This window comes from Muscardinus avellanarius, assembly GCF_963383645.1.
Source record: "Muscardinus avellanarius genome assembly, chromosome: 7".
Lineage (NCBI taxonomy): Eukaryota > Metazoa > Chordata > Mammalia > Rodentia > Gliridae > Muscardinus > Muscardinus avellanarius.
This window is the reverse complement of record NC_137793.1, coordinates 112,127,149-112,147,509: the sequence shown is the minus strand read 5'-3', so window position 1 is coordinate 112,147,509 and position 20,361 is coordinate 112,127,149. Positions and strand designations below refer to the sequence as shown.

General features: G+C 52.4%; 1 protein-coding gene across 2 annotated transcripts; it reads right to left on the bottom strand.

Moving 5' to 3' along the window:
- Positions 1-11,722: 11,722 nt before the first annotated feature.
- Positions 11,723-19,876, bottom strand: SERPINC1 (serpin family C member 1; the record flags this gene model as incomplete). 2 transcript variants are annotated; one of them, XM_080699092.1, is made up of 6 exons in its annotated part: positions 11,723-11,899; positions 13,192-13,256; positions 14,645-15,035; positions 16,438-16,572; positions 17,220-17,435; positions 19,577-19,876. In XM_080699092.1, 6 exons carry the CDS (start codon positions 19,829-19,831, stop codon positions 11,723-11,725), a joined length of 1,239 nt encoding a protein of 412 aa, XP_080555218.1. The 2 variants fall into 2 exon arrangements, with proteins under 2 accessions (XP_080555218.1, XP_080555217.1); XM_080699091.1 differs by having other exon boundaries at positions 16,438-16,575; positions 19,577-19,624.
- Between the last annotated feature and the right edge of the window lie 485 nt (positions 19,877-20,361).

Below are 20,361 nucleotides of genomic sequence, written 5' to 3'. Positions count from 1 at the left end.
AGTTAACTTGAACTGTTTTGCATAATGATGGCAAGAATAAATTTTTTCCACTAAGATCAAAAATAATTTCTATTAGGAATAATTCTTATTCAAAGTGATGTTTTTCTAGATTAGAAACAATTATCTTTTCCCTATACTGTGAATCTTCGATTTCCTCAAACTCATTCTGTTCCCATGTAGAGTAATAAAAAGTCAAATCTTCCTTCCTTTTATTTTTTTCTGTATGTTTTAAAACATAATGAAGCCGGGCGTGGTGGCGCATGCTTGTAATCCCAGCGCTTGGGAGGCTGAGACAGGAGGATCACACAGGTTCGAAGCCAGCCTCAGCTGCTAAGTGAGGCTCTCGGCAACTTAGTGAGACCCTGTTTCCAAATAAAGTATAAAATAGGTCTAGGAGTATAGCCCGGAGGTCGAAAGCCCCTGGGTCCCACACCCCAGTACCACCCAAATAAATAAATAAATAAAATAAAACATAATGAAACATCTGAGGATTTCAAATTCTTCTTAGACTTCTCATCTCTGTTGTATATAATTCTAAGTATATATTGGACCATTACATATTTAATATGTGAATGTTTACTTTTGCTATTCAGATAGGTTACTTATACCAGATACAGAGAAAATGCAAAATGTTAAGGTTAATAAACCCTGCTGCAAAAGAATGTAATTGCTCCCCATGTGCTTCTGAATTTAAGTTATTTATCTGAACAAAGTTTTCTGGCATGCTTTAAAAGTACAGTGAGTTTTACTTTTTACTGTGAGTCCTGCCCATATAGGCAAAGTTCAGTTGAGAGACCATCTCCGACAGGACACCTCTTTATTCTTAAAATCGCCTTCTTCTGATTGGATATTAGTAAGCTTTACGTGGTCTCTCCTCAGACCCATGGAAACCCTCATCCAGCTGTAGTCTGCCTTGTCTCGGAGCACTTACCCCGTAGGAGTGGAGGGCTCTCAGGGTACGGGGGGGCTGCCTTTCTCATCAGCCTGGAATTCCCATTAATCTGGGTTGGAGGACTTGTGAGAGAAACCGAGATTGAAGCCAGTCACTGGAGTTTGCAGGCGTTATGACGTCTTTGCTAATTCGCAGCCTTTCCTTCTTTGCGCTCGTCTTTTCCTGGCCGTCTTGCTTTGCTTTCTTTGCAGCGCTGCTGGGGACAGACCCAGCCTCGCGGGCTGGGCGAGTGCTTGCAGACTTCTTATTTCTAAATGGTGCTTTTCCCAAGGCCAGTCCTTTTACTTAAAAAATAACCAGGCTTTCTTGCTTAGGAGAAGCCAGAGTTGGATATTTTGAGTACTTTTGAAACATCGGAATTTGTTACATTCCAAAAGAAGTCATTGTTGCTAGAGATGTGATAAGAAAACCTTAGCCAGGTGGTGCACAGGCTTGTAATCCCTGCACTTGGGAGGCTGAGACTGGAGGATCGGAGGATCGCTGTTCTTGGACAGCCTCAGCTACTTAGTGAGGCCCTCTGCAACTCACTGAGACCCGGTTTTAAAATAAAGAATAAAAAATAGGGCAGGGGGTATAGCTCAGAGGTCAAATGCCCCTGGGTTCCATCCCCAGACCTGCAAAAAAAAAAAAAAAAAAAAAAAAAAACCTGAGTCAAGTTCGTAGAGATTATCTATCCAACTTTGCTGTGCAGGCCGACTGTCTTCTCAGCTGTGGTACACAGCAGTGCTTGAGAGGTAACCATCACTTGAAATCCACACTTACCTTTAAAGAGGTACATAGATAGATAAATTTCTTATCTCATATCTTTCCTGTTATCTTTATAACAAATATTTTCCATCTTGCAGGGAAAGCAAGCCCTTAGCTCAGATTGTAAAAGCGTTAAACAGCAGAGCTGTCATGAAGGCAGAGGAGTTCATGGGAAAACCCTTTTCTAGTGTGGACTGCTTTCACGTCTCCTCAGCAGGTCCTCTGTGGTGGAGACTAGAATGCCCAACAGCTAAGACAGCGCGTATGACCCGCACCACAGCTTTGCGTGCTGTGAATCTGGGGACCGGAGTTACCCATAATGCCAGCGTTGAAGTATCTCCTGAGAACATCCTTATTCTTTATTAAATCTCTTGTCCTCAGTTGTAGGTAGTACCTAGAAGAGTCTGTTTCATTAAATAAATTTTAAGTACTTTTTGGTACCAGAAAACGTGCCTGGAATTTGTTTAACAAAACTGAGCTTTAGACATATTTTAGTTGTGTTTTCCCGGGCTTGACACTCTTCAACCTGCTTGGTGGGTGTCGGGGATGTACGCGTTTAAAAAGCCCTTCGCTTTCCACGACGGAGCTACCAAGTCAAAGAGAAGAGGCCAGGACTACTGTGCTAAGCGCTTTACTGCCGTAGCTGCGTTGACCCTCAAGATAAGCATAGGAGGCAATAGCAGTACTAAGAATAGCCAGCCCTGTGGAAGCTCAGGCGCCAGGCACGGTCCATGTTACCATGACACTCCCAGAAGGCAGGTGCACTGTTATCCTCATGGTAGGGAGGAAGAAACACACACAGCTTGACAACCAGTCTCAACAGTCTTAACACCGCCACCTTAATGGACTGTGCGGCCTCTAGGAGTTGTGATTACACCACACTTTATACATGAGGACGCCAGTGAACCCACGGTTACACGCGGATGAATCGCAGAGCCGGTATTTGCCAGTCTGACTCCAGAACCCAGACTCTCCTACTCCGTCACACTCGCTTCATGGGCTCCTCAGCGGCCGCTGGCCCTGGCCCTGGCTCGTTGGCTGGCGGCGCTCAGTAGGCTTGGGCTGCTCTGCGCGGCTCACCCAGACCGCTCACACCCTCGCAAGGGAGGAGGGGAGAGCGGGCTCAGGCCCTGCCTGCCACGCAGCCCAAGGGACTCCCCAGGCGCGCTCTGGAAGGCAGTCGCCCTCCCCGGGCTCTCCTCCCCGAGGCCCGACACAAGGGGTTGGTTCTCTTACAGCTCAGGCTCACCACCGCCCTGTTGGTTGAAGAAGTCAGAGGTCGGCACAGGGCTGGGGGAAGAGGAAGTCCCCTGCCGCTCTGAGGGACACGTCAGGGCTCTGGGAGACCTTTAAGGCCTTGGAGGGAGCATTAGGGGTGGGGGTGGGGTTTCCTCGTCTCTTTGGTGATCAGTTGTTAGCGTCCATAGACACCGTTTATTGTGTCCACTGCGGGCCAGCCGGGGACCCAGCAGGCCCGAGACCACACCCTGAGCGTGTTCCGTAGCTCGCCCCTCCGCCCTCCGAGTCTCATCTTTCTTGCGGCGACATTTCCATGTTTCCTTTTGGACTGCGTTCCGCGCTGTGGTGTTTGCTCGTATTCGCCGGGACACCACGGTAGCTGTGCGCGCTGAGCCGAGAACACTCCCCAGGAGTGTGGTGCGCCCTGGCACGGACTCTGACCCAGTAGAGAAGATCCTCAGAGTCTAGAATAAGTCAGCAACGATGGTGTGAAACAGTATGGCTACCACTTTGCTCTCAGGAGGAGTTTCTACCGTGGGTGGACGGGTTATGTTGTTGGGAGAGTAACATTTTACTCTTTATATTTATCTCCATTCCGTCTCTCTCTACCACACTCCTGCGGCATAATTTTCCTCTTAAAAATGAATTGGTTTATCCCATTCTTAATACTTATCGTACAGAAAAGTCTCTTGCCAAGTTTTATATTATATATATTTTGGTACCTTGGACAGAGCCCAAGCTACAACCTCTTTTTTTTTTTTTTTTTTTTTTTTTTTGAAACAGAATCTAAATTATCGAGGGTCTTGCTGAGCTGCTGAGGCTGTCCTCAAGTCTTTGGATCTCCTGCCTCAGCCTCCCAAGTACTGGGATTGCAGGCATGTGCCACCACACCCAGCTGTCATTAATCTTTTAAAATTTATCAGTCGCTACCAGCTTCTCTCATTCAAAATAGCAGATCATTAAAGTTTTTTTATTTTGGGTTAGATTTGTCGGCTTTAGGATGTTTTGTTTAAACACTTGCTGACTTGTATTAGATGGAAACTGAGACTATTCCTGCCCTAAGAAGTCGTCTAGGGGAAGTACTGAGTCTACTCTGTGAGTATAGTCCCCAAATCAGCACAGTAGGAGAAGAGAAGAGTGGGATTGTCCTTCCCACCTGCAGTGTGTTCTGGAGAATCCGCTGCAATGGCCTCTCGTTGGTCATCCTTGGCTTTACGTAGAAAGAGATCTCTGTTCCTAAGTCAGGCCTCAGGAATTGCAAATACAGGGCTCTGCAAGATGCTGGGAGGGAAAAAGACACCTTTGGCATTTGTACTTGGATAACCAGAGATGGAATGTTTGAGGTTTTTATGCATAAACATCTATTAGATTGAGACTTTTTTTGTGGTACTAGGGATGGAACCCAAGGGTGTTCCACCTCTGAGCTACACCCCAGCCCTGTTTTATTATTTTATTTTGAAACAGAGTCTCACTGTGCTGCAGGTGGCCTAAGTTGCTGGGGCTGGCCACAAACCTGCAATCCTCCTGTCTCAGACTCCTAAGTACTGGGATTACAACCATGTGCCACCATGCCCAGCAGGGATAAATTTGTTGTGGTGGTGGTGGTGGTGGTGGTGCTGGGGATGAAACCCAAGGGCTTTCTACTTCCAGGCTATACTCCCCGACCCATTTTATATTTTATTTGTAAACAGGGTCTCACTAAGTTGCTGAGAGCCTAAGTAGCTGAGGCTGGCTTTGAACCTGTGCCATCCTCCTGTCTCAGCCTCCCAAGTACTGGGATTATAAGCATGCGCCACCACACCCAGCTGGGATAAATTTTTAATGAATAAAAATAATTGAGCCTTAAAACTTTTTTTTATCCTCATTTCCACTCTGGTATAATCCACTTACCTCAAAATCTACCCTTTGTGACAGAGAAAGCCTTTGAATATATAGTCCCAGGGAATGAAAATTTTATTGTGATAATCTATGGGAATGTCTTATATTTGTATTTTAGCTCTTCAGGCCCATCTCTAGATTCTTTTTGACCTTTGAAATCATTTGGTGGTTGTTCAGGAAGTAGACTCTATGGTCTTAAATTGCAAGAGAACAAGGTCAGGAAAAAGGAAATAGGTAGATTGACAAAAATACTTTCTTTCTCTGCAGGCTCCCAAGTCTAACCGTTTCAAGCCAATCACAACAGTCCAAGTGAGCAGAAGTGCGTAAGGCTTAGACACCTGCTCTTCACCACATCTTCATCCAGATGTGGGCGACACGTTTGAAGGCAATCTGAGTTTACTATAAAATAACAGAATCCCAACTCCAGTGGTTGAACCACTTAAAAGCAGAAACGCTGTGCAGGGAACAAAGCTTAAAAGGTGTCTCCTCTGGAAGCCAAGATAAAAGTCAGAGGTGACTAAGTGTGAGGCTCTGGAATGGCTGTCGGACAGCAGGAACATTTAGAATTTATATGGTATTTCTAATATTTTTACAAAAATAATTTTAAATCATGTAACTTGAATTTTTAAAAAGTGAGCCTGTTTTCTTTTTGGAAAACTGGTCCAATATAAATAGCACTAATATAATTCAACTGTATATGCATGTGCATTGAACACAGAACGGTATACTAAAGATAGTTCACACAAGTAACTTTTGTGGGAAGTGTAGCTATTTTCTTAATATGTTTTTCATAAATGTTTCTAGATATATTCACTCATCCACCATGGTCTTGGTAGCGTAGAAGCCCTTGTTCCCTGTACTGTTGACTCTGAAAGTCAAGTTCTTTAATAGTAGGCTGTCAGAGCTTTTTGTTAACTTTGTATTTTGGCTAAGAAAATTATTTCTTGCACTTTTCTATTTATAAAGATGTTATAACACAATGTACGCACTTAGTGCAGCTGTTCTTTAGAGACAAAAGATGTAGACTTTAAAGCGAAGTAGTTGTTTAAAACCCCGGCAGGAGGAGAGACCTCGGAAAGCTCGACTTGGCCTGCATCTGCCCGAGAAGGGCTGGGGGCTGATAAAGACTTAGGCCAAGCAGCTGCCGGGAGAGGCGCAGTCACCCCGAGTCACAGCGTGGCTGTGAGTTACCAGGTGCGTGTGTGCAGCTTCATGTGTGCGTGGAAGGAAGAGGTGTTCCAGGAAGGCAGATAGTGTACTGTTCTACCTCCCTCCAAGACGCAGTCAGGATGGCCCGGCAGCCTCGCAGGGCCGGTCCAGCTGCCGTCTGCCCGCCCGCTCTCCTGTACCCTCCAGCTTCTACCTCCGAGCATGAGGCTGGAGCACGAGGCTGGAGACCGTGGCACTCTGCAGCAAGCAGAGGAAGCCAGCCCAGCGCAGAGGCTGGGGAGGCCGTGGGCTCCGGCGCTTCCCCTCCCGCAGGCGCCGGCCTTTGCTGTTGCTGCTGCCAGCGCGCTCCAGGCCTGGCTCCTGCCGGGCCAGTGCAGCGGGGCGGGCCTGCGTTCACTCTTCAAGATTCAGGCACCCAGCTCCTTTTAATGATGTGAACCGTGTTGAGGAGCGATTTTTTTTTAATTGTCATTTATAGTCCATTGGGGGCCTGGAATGTTAACCGTGATTTCCTGGTGATGTGCCTCTGCCAGCATCCTAGGATGGAGGCGTGGCGAGGGTTTCCAGACAGTCTGTTTTGTTCTCCATTGCCCCGAGAGAGGCTGGCTTCACTCAGACGCTGTGGGTGTCAGGAAATGCTGTTTCAGTAGTGAGGGGTTTTTTTTTGTGTGTGTGTGTATGTGGTGTTGGGAATGGAACCCAGGGGCATTCTGCCTCTGGGCTACACCCCCAGCCTGATTTTTTATTCTTTATTTTGAAACAGAGTCTCACTAAGTTTTGGAGGGTTTTACTAAGTAGCTGAGGCTGGATCCTCCTGTTTCAGCCTCCCAAGCACAGGGATTACAACCGTGCGCCACCTCGCCCAGCTGGCAACCCTATCTTAATCCAGTGGGCCATTCAACTGCTCTCCTACTCGGGGCCTCCATTACTGCCCAGGAGGGGCTCGCGGCCCACAGTTGACCGTTCCCCCAGCACGCCTGCCCTCCTCGTTCCGCTGCTCTGGCTGGCAGTAGGTAAGGTCCGGACACCAGCCCCTGGTTTGAGTAAACATGAGAGGGTGGCCCCTTCATGTCTCGAGTTGCGGCTGCCTGTGTCTCAGGTACCGACTGGTCACTGTTCACGCTCCTGCTGACTGGGTACGGCAGTGCAGTGTGGGATACAGAGGATGTAAAATTCCAAACAGTGGGTGGTGCCGAGAAGACACCCTGCGTGCGTGTGAAGTCTGGGGCGAGTGGCGGGCTGAGCACTCTGTTGCCCACAGCTCTGGTGTCCATCCTGTGGTTCCCGGCCCACAAGCCAGACTCAGGAATTAACCCCCGCTTAGGAGAACTCCCTGGGCCTGTTGTTTATCTGTGCCCAGAGTCTCGTGCCAGCCCTCTCCGTGTTCTGCTGTAAGGCATACCTAATGGCCAGCCTCACTTCAGTCCCCAGCTGATTGTTAGTGTTGCTGCCTGTACTGGTCGAAGTGATTGATTTAACAGAGTGAGGAGTGGTGAGGTTTCATTGAGGCAAGTCAGAGCCCCGAGCCCCGATTCTCGCCTCCCTCGGGCTTGGCCGGCAGTTCCCCATCGTGGCTGCGCCCGGGACCCTCCAGAGAGTATTATCCAGTCGGTCTGTTGTGCATCCTGGGCTTCAAAAGTCTCCCTAGGACTGTGCTGTGGTGCACACCTGACATGCTGCTCACCTTAGACCCTGTTTCAAAATCAAAAGGGCTGGGGATGTAGCTCAGTGGTGCAGCACCTCTGGGTTCCGTCCCCAGCACCGCAAAGAAAACCAAGCGTCCTCGAGCTGGGAGCGCGGCTCAGCTGTGCAGCCACGCACAGCTTGCACAGACCTCGCCTCCATCCCCAGCAGCCTCGAAAAAAGGTGCGTAGGTGCTTCGTAAGTGCAGCGCAGCTGGGGTCACTGTGTCAGTGGTCCTCAGCGGGCTTGGACAGGGGTACCTACCGATGCCCCAGGCGTGGCTCTCATGACAGTGTAGAGGACCAGGGTCAGGTGGAAGCCGCTCACCCCGGCCTGCTCAGTAATCTGGAGGGAGAGGCTGCAGCGCACGCCCTTCCTCTCCACGCCAAAGACAGTGCGCCGAGGAAGCCGAGCGGGGCTTCAAGTGTGGTCTCCAGAATCTACTTTCCTTTCTATCTGTGATTTGGAAGTTTCTCAACTTTGCTACCTGAAATAGAGCACTTGAAGGTATTTCAACAGCCAGGCTGAGGCTACCTGGCGGGTTTCCACCTGGAAGCAGATTGGCGTCGTCCTTAACCGAGGAGAGAAGGGTCCCCTTGGGGTGACCTTGAGCCACATGGCGGTGGCCACTGTCTTCCTAGTGGCTTCTGTGTGTCGAGCGACTCTCACGTCTCCCTCACTGAACGAAGCAGCTGTTTGAGGATTCCATGTGACATGTGAAGTGAGCCACTCCAGAACAGCAGACCTACCCAGGAGCTCCCAAGTAAGGGCCCACATCTTCCGCGCTTCCCTCCCCGGCGCCAGCAGGGTGCCACCTGCCAGGGTGACCCCACCTGAGGTAACAGAGCAAGAGCTGCCTCGTGAGCCCTAAACAGTGAGGCCCCCCATCAAGCGACCAGCTCCCCAGTGACTCCCGCTCATGAAGGGATCTGTGTTGAGGAGCGAGTCCAGACGCAGCAGTCGCTTGCCTGGGAGTATTCTCGACATTATAGAAAATGTCTTTCCCGTGTTGCCTGTAAGTGGTGGGTCACTGGAACTTGAGGAAAACGACGGTCAGTGCAGGGTGGGACCAGCACCGGCCACGGCATCGCCTGAGGGGCGCAGGCCTGCTGTCACTGGCGCCAGAGCTGGCGGCCTCTGGGCCGGTGCTGCTGAGCACAGCGCCCTGTTAGCCAGGCAGAGGGAGAGGCAGCCGCGGGCTCCAGATCCTCGGCGTGTTCACGCTAAGGGCATCGCGGAGGGCTGTGCACGCTAGCTGTGCCTCCCTGCATTCAAGATCTGGGGGTCCAGGGGAGGGATGATAGTAAAATGGAGAAAGGCGTGCTGAATTTTAAGCAAGGGACAGAGCCGACTCCTAAAGCGAATCCCCTACCAGACTGCGAGGCTGTCCTAATGAGTTGGCTTGCCACTTCGTAAACCTCTAAGAATCCTTCTCAAAACAGCTAGACAAACACTGGTCTGACTGCAGTTTCGCCACGTGTCCTCCCCTGTGGCCCACACAAGGCCCGTCCCGAGCCGTAGGCCGCAGGCGCAGCCTCGGGCTGTTCGAGGCTCATCGGCTGCTCCTGTGCTCACAGGCTCAGCCCACCCCGTTATTCTAGGGTCTGAGGGCAGAACCTAAGGACTCGCCAGTTCAGTCAGGAGCAGCAATGGCTTCCTTCTCCTTTCAGAACCCTTAAAGTCAAACTGTTTTGGGGTGTGCCCACCCGCGGGACTAAGGCTCACTGGAGGGTGCTGTGCGTGGACTTCAGGATGGGACCCGTGTGTGCCCTGCCTCCGAGAGGCAAGAGAAGGGGGAAGAGTTGAGAGTTTTGGAAAAAAAAAAAGTCAATGTAGCAGAAACATGGTTTCCTTCAGACAGGCGTGGCCTGGAAGGAGGCCGTGTCCTCTGGTGCTCTGGGTGGCGCTGCCCGCCGCCCCTGGCTATGTGCCTTCCCTGCTCACTGTGAAAAGCAGACCACACTGGACTCGGCCAGATCCAGGACGAGCGCCCTCGCGTCTTGAGCCCACTCTTCTTGCAGCTGACAATGTAGCATTGACTTCTCTTCTTGGGCTTTTTCGCCCCAAGAACTAGCACAGTATTCAAAGGAGAGTAGAGAATAAGATTCCGGTGGCCCTCCCACGGAGATGGGGGGACGCGCCCAGGCCGGTTGACAGCAGAGCCGCGCGCCGCGCGCCCCGGCCAGCGCCAGCTCACCTGGCCACGGCGGCTCACAGCCTGCCAGTCGAGGAGAGTCAACTCCAACAGACAATCAGTTTCTAAAAGTGTTTTCCCTGAGAGGGAACGGGATAGAGTATTTTTAACTATAAGAACCTACCAGTCTGGTTTTTGCCTCTAAAAAAAAAAGGTTTATGTCTTTCATTTGCAGCATTTACTTCATTAATAATAAAATGCCTGGGAAAGTCGGCGGGCCGGGGAGGCGCTCCCACCACGGGATGCAGGACTGGCCGCCTTACACATCTGTTCCCTAAGACTATCTATCTGTTTTTATTATGACCTTAAGTATAAGTACCTATATAGGATTAGGATTTCTCTCACCCTCCTTTAATCATAATCACTTCCATGTGACCCACCACCTCTCCCCATTTACTGAAAAAATGCACTTTAATTCCTAAGGAAAGAGGCTGCCCTGGCCCCGCAGCCAGGCCGCTGCGGAGCGGTGAGCACCCGGGCTGGGCTCTAAGCTCCGCGATGTCGTAGCGGAGCGCACAGAACAGCGGCTTCTGAGCCTCCCCTCCCCACTCCCTTCCAAAGGGAAAAAGAAACCGTAACCAAATCGAAGGAGTTGAAATGCCTGCCCTGGTGTTAGAAATTTCACTCAGCGACCAAATCGATAGAAACGTCTGTGTCATTTTCGGGGGGCTGACGGTTTTTGTTTGTTAAAATGCAAGCAAGAACCGAAGCGCTGAGAGTTGAGGGAGGATCGCGTCGACCTAGGACCAGGCTCGTTCTCCAGTGTGCAGGCGCTCAGGCTCCTCCCGGGAAGCTGTCCATCTTGGAGGGTGGCGGCGGGCGGGGAGGGCAGGGCCGGCTGGGGTGGGGGAGGGGGACTCCAAGGAGGAGTTAGGGTGTGGGTTTATATGAACGTATTTAAACAGTTTAGCAAAAGCTTTCTCGTTGAACAGCTTTAAGAACAATGTGAATGAAATCTTAGCAACTTGCTTAGTAATCGAAGAGTCTATTAATGTATACTTGAAATTCTGTTTGTATGAAAATGCATTTTCCTCTTTATTTTAACACTGTGTAAAAGAACATTATGCATGTGAGTGGTTGGAGAATTAAAATGTTTTAATACTCAGATGTGAATCTGTCTTTTCTGTATATAGAGATTAAGTTGTTTACAGGGGGGGGTGTTACTGGGGATGGAGCCCAGGGGCCTTCTACCCCCAAGCTACACCTCCAGACCTATTTATTCTTTATTTTGAAACAGAGTCTCACTGAGTTGCCAAGCGCCTCACTAAGTAGCTGAAGCTGGCCTTGAATCTGCAATCCTCCTGTCTCAGCCTCCCAAGTACTGAGATGATACGCGTGCACCATGACACCCAGCTCCAGTTTTGGGGTTTTTTAAGCATGATAGGAATATTAAGGATTTAAGTCCCCCTGCCCTCTCAGGATGGTCCCATCTTTCAAGATAAAATGGTGGCGTACATCCGTCCTCATTTTCTTCTTTTCCTTTTTTTGTGGCACTGGGAATTGAGCGCGGCGGCTCGCACATGCTCTACCACTGAGCTACATCCCCAGCCCTTTTTACTGCGAATTTTGAGATGGCCTCCCTCAGTTGCTGAGGCTGGCCTTGCACCTGCAGCCCTCCTGCCTCAGCCTCCAGAGTAGCTGGGATGGCCGGCGTGGGCCACCGTGCCCTGCCACTCAGCGGTGGCCCGTGGGTAGAGCACAACCGGCAGCGTCATTTACCGAATGCCTGGCTTCTCTCTGTCTTTCCCGTCTCGTTCCAGGTGGCCAAGTCCGCTCATGACTGTGAGCTGGGAGCAGTTGTGTTTATTTTACTTATGTTCACAAACCAAACCAGAAGAGGTGCAAAGAATAAGAATGGCCTAGTTAGTGCAGGGGTTGGCCACTCGCCCCATGAAGATGATGGTGTTGAGCGCGGCCTCCCTGATGAGCACGAGGAAGGGCCTGTTGGCCTTGAAGGTCACCCTGTTGAAGCCCAGCGAGCGGCCGGTGACCACGACGGCGGTGCTGGCCGCCGCCTCGCTGCCCTCCTCGTTCACCTGTGGTCACAGGAGAAAAGCCCGTCAGCCGTGCCGCGCCGCAGCTCGAGCAGCGCCCACAGGCGCGGCGCCCAAGAGGCTCTTTCACCAGGAGTGGACACACTCGGGCCACGTCAAGAGCCGGAGCCGACCCCTGCCCCCCCATCCGGCCAACCCCTGCCCCCCCCGACCCGGCTGACCCCTGCCTCCTGACCCGGCTGACCCCTGCCCCCCGACTCAGCCGACCCCTGCCTCCTGACCCGGCTGACCCCTGCCCCCCGACCCAACCGACCCCTGCCCCCCCACCCAGCAGTTGTCCCCTGCACGGAACCCTGAAGCAGAAGCCCGTGCACCGGCCCCCCGTTTCTGGCCGGGAGGTCAGAGTTGTTTGGTCTGGGCTGCTACAAGAGATTCTAACGAGATCAGAGCTTTGCATTTTAAACAGAGTTGCACTCTTGGCATTGCAAAACCTCAGCTATGAAAGCCGGGCGTGGTGGCGCACACTTAATAATCCCGGCATTCGGGAGGCTGAGACAGGAGGATCTTGATTCGCGGCCAGCCTCAGCTACTTAGCGAGGCCCTCCGCAACTCAGTGAGACCCTGTTTCGGAATAAACAAGAAAAAATAGGGCAGGGTGTAGCTCGTGTATGCACTTGGCCACTGACCTTTTTGTCTCCTGCAGTGTAGACTAGCCGGCTGGTTCTGCCAGGCCACAGCAGGACGCTGGCCCACCCTTAGGGCCCCGACTGCGCCACAGGTGCCCTCCCACCTCTGCCCACACTCATCAGGAAAATGTGAGCCAGGCTCGCTTTCAACCTTCTTGCCAGGCGCTTGCTTTGTTCTGGGTCCTGGGGATTGAGCCCAGGGGTCCCCAGGCCCTTTTTATTATTACTTCTTTCTATTTTTGAATCAGGACCTTGCTAAGTTGCTGAGGACCTCGCTACTTTGCTGAAGTTAGCCTCAAACCTGCAATCCTCCTGTCCCAGCCTCCCAAGTTCTAGGATTACAGATGTGGGCCACCACACCCGGCTGCTTTCTTAAAACTCCTGGTTCTCCTCCTCTGAATTCCTGATCAGCCAGTGTCACCCTCCTCAGGACCTGCTCAGGGGAGGTGGAGAAGGAGGGCGGGCGCGCAGACAGCGAGGTCGCCACACACCACAGACCCCGCAGAGGGCAGGGCTGCGGACTTGAGAGGTTTGGAGGACCCCGGGAACACGCCCCCATCACGCAGCTGCTGTCTACTTCACACGGGATGCTGAGCCAGCCGTCAGGAGAGCAGCCCCCAGAAGAGAGTGGTGGGGAAGGCACCTCACCTCAAGAAACGCCTTGTGGAACGCGTCAGACACGTAGAGGTCGTCCCGGCCCCCTGCCACGATGCCTGGGGAGAAGAGAGGGCGTGAGGGCGTGGGGGAGCTGGCTCCAACCCACTCGCAGGAGCGCAGGGACGTCCTCATTTTCCCTTGAAATGATCGACCTTGAAAGTGTGTGTGTGTGTGTGTGTGTGTGTGTGTGTGTGTGTGTGTGTGTGTGAGAATCCAGACATTCTACCTCTGACTACACCCCCAGCCCTCTGTTATTTCTTATTTTGAAACAGGACCTTGCTAAATTGCTGAGGCTGGCTTCAAAGCTGCAGTCCTCCTGTCTTAGCCTCCCAAATGTTGGGAGTAGAGGTATGCACCGCCATGCCGGGATTTCTTTTTTTAGTTTGAAATCACGGCCTAAGTTGCTGAGGCTTACAGGGAACCTGCGATCCTCCTGTCTCCGCCTCCCAAGTCCTGGGATCAGAGACTAGAGCCACCACACCCGGGGCCTAGTGACACAGGCTTGTCATCCCAGCATTTGGGATCCTGAGACAGGAGGATTGCGGGTCACGGCCAGCCTCAGCTACTTAGTGAGGCCCTCTGCAGCTTACTGATAACCTGTGTCAAAAATAAAGAATAAAAATTGGACTTGGGATGGAGCTCGGAGGTAGAATGCCCCTGTGTTCCATTCCTAGTAGCGCACAAAAACAAAAATAAAAAAAAAAAAAAACAAACAAAAAAACCTTCCACCTGATTTCCATCTCCTGTATGAGATACAGGTTCACAGGTGCCAGCGCTGGCTGGGTCAGTAGAGATCCGAGAGCAAACTCCCCCGTTTATAGAAAAGGGACCAAGGCCTCAGAAGGGAAGGACCCACACGTTAGCAGCAGAGCCGGGAGCAGAAGCCAGCTCTCCTGATTTATGTGATTTTCTTTTCTTTTCTTTTCTTTTCTTTTTGCGGGTCTGGGGATGGAACCCAAGGACATTCAACCTCCAGGTTACACCCCCTGCCCTATTTTTTACTCTTTATTTTGCAACCGGGTCTCACTGACTGTGGAGGGCCTCACTAAGTAGCTCAGGCTGGCCGCAAACCGCGACCCTCCAGTCTCAGCCTCACGAATGCTGGGATTGCAAGCGTGCGCCACCACGCCCGGCTTGCCTTTTCTATTCTTTCTTCTTCTTCTTCTTTTTTCCAGTACTGGGGATCAGGCCCAGGGACATCCTACCTCTGAGCTACATCCCAGCCCTTTTCATTTTTCATTTTGAAACAGGATCTCACTAAATTGCTAAAGACCTCAGTAAATAGCTGAGGCTGGCCTCAAACCTGCAATCCTCCTGCCTCGGCTTCTCAAGACCCAGGATCGCAGACATGCGCCACCCCGCCCGGCTTTCTGCCTCGTTTCTTCCCGTTTTGGTCAAAGCACGTGGGGGGTGGAGAGAGGCAGGAACTCCCTCCCGTGCCAACCTGGGAGTCGGGACTTCTCGGGGCTGAACAGGTCCACCAGCCCCATGTCCTGCAGCTGCTCCTTCAGGCTGAAGCCGTCCTCGATCCGGAAGCGCGGCAGGTGGACGGCCAGCATGGTCTCCGCCAGCCCGTCCAGCCACTCCTGCAGCACCTCCGGCGTAAGCTCCCGCTCCACCTTGGCCAGGCTCTTCTCGGGCCTGGGCAGGACCAGCACCATGGTGATGTCGTCGCCCTTGAAGGGCAGCTCGAGCACCTGCGTGCCCTCCGCCACGCGCCGGTACCGGAACTTGCTTTCCTGGTACATCATGTTCGCCGAACACGACTCCCCGGTGGCCTTGTAGAAGGGCTCGGCCCGCGTGTTCTCAGGACTGAACCTGGACTTCCATAGGCCCTGGGGAAACAGCGTGGAGGACGCTTCCTGAGAGGCCACACATGCATGTTCTCTATGGAGGACGCTTCCTGAGAGGCCACACATGCGTGTTCTCTATGACGCTACGTACAGTGACTAGGGGAGAAGGCTGGAGGGGAGCGCGGGGAATGGCTGATAACTGTCAGGACGATGGAATCGCCCATGGCTTTGGTTCTGTGTAACTTCCTGTGTTTCTTGGCAGCAACTGGTGTGTGTGTGTGTGTGTGTGTGTGTGTGTGTAACTGGGGATTGTGCCCAGAGGCTTCTACCTCCAAGCTACTCCCACACCTTTGCTCTTTCTTTTCTTCTCTTTTTTATTTTTATTTTCATTTATATGTATATATTTATATATATATATATATATATGGTACTAGGGATTGAACCCAGGGGCATCCTACCTCAGACCTATACCCCCAGTTCTATTTTTTTATTCTTTATATTTTGAAACAGGGACTCACTGAGTTGTAAAGGGTTGTAAAGGGCCTCACTAAGTAGCTGAGGCTGGCCATGAACCATGATCCTCCTGTGTCAGCCTCCCAAGTACTAGGATTACAAGCGTGTGCCACCACGCCCAGCATCATTATTGTTTCTTTTGAAACAGGGTCTCACTAAGTTGCTGAGGGGCTCACTAAGTAGCTGAGGCTGGCCTTGAACCTGCAATCCCTGTCTCAGCCTCACAAGTACTGGCATTACAGATGTGTGCCGCCAGACCTGGCCTCCCTATTCTTGGGGAGAGGGAAGTCCTAGGGGACAGAGTGATGGGCGGTGGCAGTGACTGGCCACGCCCCTGTGCTGCGGGGATGGAGGAGGAAGAAGGCGTGGGGAGCGAGCCCCAGGATGGACGGAGTGCACACAGCCCCCCTGCCTGGCACCGTGGTCCTCTTGGGTGTCAGGCATCTGCGTATCCCTACCCCTCTGCCTCTCCTTCCCAAACGCCATCCAGTCGGAGCAGCCTTTAGAACTCGTGACTCCGAGGAAGACAAGCCCATCTACATGGTCAAATCAACACTAAGCCAGCAGTTGGGGAGGAAGCTGCGGCTGTGGCCGTAGAAGCCGCTCTCAGCGACACGGGAGTCTCATCACTGGAGACCGTCCGTAGATTCTGTCGCTGTGTCTTAGATTGCATATGGAGGTAACCAAACGACAGAAATTTGCGTGTCTATGTGAGAGCTTATCACTGCATGGCCTGCAGCTGCCAGTGCTCGGTGCCTTGAGCCTGGGGTGCCCCACGCCCCACCTCGGCCCAGCAGCCCTGGTCCTAAGGACCCTGTGCGCTCCACATGGACACGTCTGCCCAGACCATGCACGGACCATCCCACAGAAGGGCTCCGGCTACCCAAGCCCCATGGCGCGAGGGGGGCTGCGGGGAAGAGCGCTGGCCTACCTTGAAGTAGATGGTGTTCACCAGAACCAGAACCGTCAGCTCGCTGATGGCCTCCCGGGGGATGACGTCGATGATGCGGCCTTCCGTCTTATTGGCCACCCATTCGTTGATGGTCTTTCTGGACTGCTCTGCCTTCTCCTAAGGGGAACAGGAGGAAGCTATGCACCCCAAGCACTCGCTGGCGGCTCGCCCCTCTGCCCTTTCCCGGCATCTGGGGGAGGAGCCATCATTTTAGTCCCGCAGAGGAAACGCCTACAGTGCCTTTAATGTCCACACGGTTAGTAAGCACTAAGAACAGAAGAAACAGGAGGAAACGAAGGGACAGAAAAGGAGGAAATCGTCTGCGAAAGGAGGAAAAGTACGACTGAAAACCCTGAATTCACAAACGTCGTTTCCAAAAGAAGCCAAGCTGCGGGGGATGGAGAGGGAGGGCCGCGGTCCAGCGCGTTGCAAGCGCTGGGCGAATCCAGCCGGCGTGTGTCTTTGTCACGGGACTCTCAGCGCACTTCTGATGAAAACTGTCCTGGTGACGCCGGTGGGCCTGGCATCCCCAGAATAGCTGCTGGTGCGTGTTTGAACTCGGCAGAGCAAACGAAGAGTGGGTCATTTATCCACCTTCGTGTGGAGTGGTTTCTATAACCTAAGCTATGCATCCCGTGGGTTTCTGAGACAGCAAGAAGAGTACGTGCCCGTGGCACCGACCCGGCAGCCCTTGGACCCTGCTCTCTCCCTCCTCCGTCCCCCAGCGGAGTGCTGAGGTCAGCCAGGGACCTGCGACCCACCTTGAAGTCCAGCGGCTGGAGCTTGGCCCCGTAGACCACCTCGCTGATGTCCTGGTAGGTCTCATTGAAGATGAGCGATTTGTCGCCAAAAAGCCGGTTGGCTGACACCAGCTTGGAGGACTTGTTGGCTTTTCGGTAGAGTCGACAGTTGAGTTTGGCAAAGAAGAAGTGGACCTGGTCCGATGTTTTCTCAGAGATGGTATCAAACTTGAAAACCTACAGAAACCGAAAGGAAATGGCGGTGGGGAGGTGGGGAGGGCCGGTCAGCCCCTGAGCGGCGCAGCACCTGGCGCGGCATGAATGCCCAGCTCCTGTTTACAAAATGAATAGATGGACCAAGAAGAAGGAAGAGCAGGAAGTACAAAGGGGAAAGAAAGGCCAGGGATGGACACACTCAGTCTCTAAAGGGCCCCAGACCAGCACAGGTGTTCGGTTTCCCTGCACTGAGCTACATCTCCAGACGCTGCCTTCATCACCACCATCATCACTTTCATTTTATTATTTTGATAGAGGGCATTGAACCCAGGGGCATTCTACCTCTGGGCTACACCCCCAGCCTTATTTATTTATTTATTTATTTATTTATTTATTTATTTATTTATTTGCAGTACTGGGGATGGAACCTAGGGGCATTCACCTCCGGACTACACCCCCCACCCCTATTTTTTATTCTTTATTTTGAAACAGGGTCTCATTGAGGTCCTCCGTGGTCTGCAAACCGCGATCCTCTTGTCTCAGCCTCCCAGATGCTGGGATTACAAGCGTGCGCCACCACGCCCAGCTCCCAGCCTTATTTTATTCATTTACTTGCAACAGGGTCTCACTAAGTTGCAAAGGGCCTCACTAAGTAGCTGAGGCTGGTCACAAACCTGTGACCCTCCTGTCTCAGCCTCCCAAGTCCTGGGATAACAAGTGTGCACCGCCACGCCCGGTGATCGCTTGGTTTTATTCTCTGACTTTGGCTCTCCTGATTTGATTCCAGTCTGCATTTTTTAAGTCACATTTTTGTTTGTTTTTATTTTGTTTTGCTTTGGTACTAGGGATTGAGCCCAGAGGCATTCACCCTCCAAGCCACACCCCCCAGCCCTGTTTATTTTTATTTTGAAACAGGGTCTCAATAGGTTGATGAGAGTCTCACTACTTGCTCAGGCTGTCCTTGAACCTGTGATCGTCCAAGTCTCCCAAGTACTGGGATTTCAAGCGTGCGCCACCGTGCCTGGCTTTAGGTCGTACTTCTGACAAAAAGCTCGGTGCTGAGTTTCTCGTTTCTCTGGAGAGATAGAATCCTGTGTTGCTTTCCCAATATGTGGCACCTTGTGCTGGAAGGACTCAAAGCCAGGCATGGAAGCCGGGCGTGTTGGCCACACTTGTAATCCCTGCCCTTGGGAGGCTGAGACGGGAGGATCGCACAGGTTCAAAGCCAGCCTCAGCTACTTAGTGAGGCTCTCAGCAACTCAACGAGACCCTGTTTCCAAATAAAGTATAAAATAGGTCTAGGAGTATAGCCCGGAGGTAGAAAGCCTCTGGGTTCCAGTACCACCAAAAAGAAGAAAAGAAAAGAGAAGCCAGGCATGGAGGCGCACAGCTGTAATCTCAGCACTTGGGAGGCGGAGGAAGGAGGGCTGCAGTTGGAAGCCACCCTCAGCAACTCAGCGAGGCCTTCCCCTCCAAAATAAGATCCAACCCAAAGAAAGCCAACCAGGCACTCCGTGACGGCACAGGAGGCGAGCCCGCCCACCAGCCATGCACGGTGATCTCCGTGGCTGTTGTGTATGGCGTCTCTTACCCCATCCCACGTCCCTTCCACTAAGAAGGGGGAAACTGAGTCCCTGATCTCAAATGCTCAATACTGTCCAGCCAAGAGAATGCTTCACACCAGTGCTTCCCCTGGGCCTCAGATCTCAGTACACAGGGCTGGAGTCCACGTCCACAGAGCCCAGGGGCCTGCACTCACCATGGGGCTCCCAACCCCTGCCAGGCCAGGGGTGCTGCTACACAAACACACATAGAAATGAGTAATGAACGGGAAAATATATAATGAAAGAATGACTAAAAAGAGAAGTTGCAAGGGGCACAGGCCTTCCCCTGTTCAAAAATAACTTAGAAAACCGGGCACCGTGTCTCATGCCTGGGAGGCTGAGACAGAAGGATCCCAGGTTTGAGAACAGCCTCAGCAATTTAGCGAGGCTCTCAGCAACTTTCAGACCTTGCTTCAAAATGAAAAAATAAAATAGGGCTGGGGGTGTAGCTTGGAGGTAGGATCCCCCTGGGCTCAATCTCCAGGCACACACACACACACACACACACACACACACAGCCCCCAGAAAGGCGGCTAGACTGCGGGCTTTGGCTTGTACCTCCATGAGCTGCTTGAGGGTGTCATTACAGGCGCCCAGCTTGGTCATAGCGAAAGCCGTGGAGATACTCAGGGGCGACAGGAAAATGTTGTCGTTGTCGTTCTTGGAGTCGGCCAGGTGCTGGTAGAAGGTCGTGGCGAAGTGGGAATTGGCTTTGGACAGCTCCCACACGCGGGGGTTGGTGGCCTCGGGGGCCTTCTGCTCCGAGCCGCCCTCGTCTGCACCTTTCCTCTCGGGGGAGCGGTGGATGCACATGGGGTTCACGGGGACGTCCCGGGGCTTGGCTGAGCAGATGTCGTCCACGGGGCTCCCCTGGCTGGCCACGCAGCCCCAGACGCCCGCCAGCAGCAAGCAGAGAAGCCAGGCTTTCCTGCGGGCACAGAAGGCGGAGTTGAGCCGGGCTGGAGACCCGCCCCGGCCACCTCAGACCTGGAGGCTGGAGCACCCCAGGCTAGCCCCGACTCCGCAGGACCAGTCGGCCCGCCGCCTGGGCAGAGGCCCCTCGGACTCGAATCAACAGCTGAACCCGCTGATGGCTATTAGAAACATTGTGTGATCGAGCCATTTTTAAAAATTGTATTTTGAGGCAGTATCACTAAGTGACGGAGAATGCCGCCTCCAACCCGCACCCTCCTGTCTCGACCTCCCAAGTTCTGGGATCACAGGTGTGGCCACCACGCCCAGCTCCCACATGAGTATCATCCTTCGAAATAGCAATTTTAGCCGGATATAATCATATCCTGCCTCAAATAATTTTTTTATTAAATAGCTATTCCCCAGGCTGG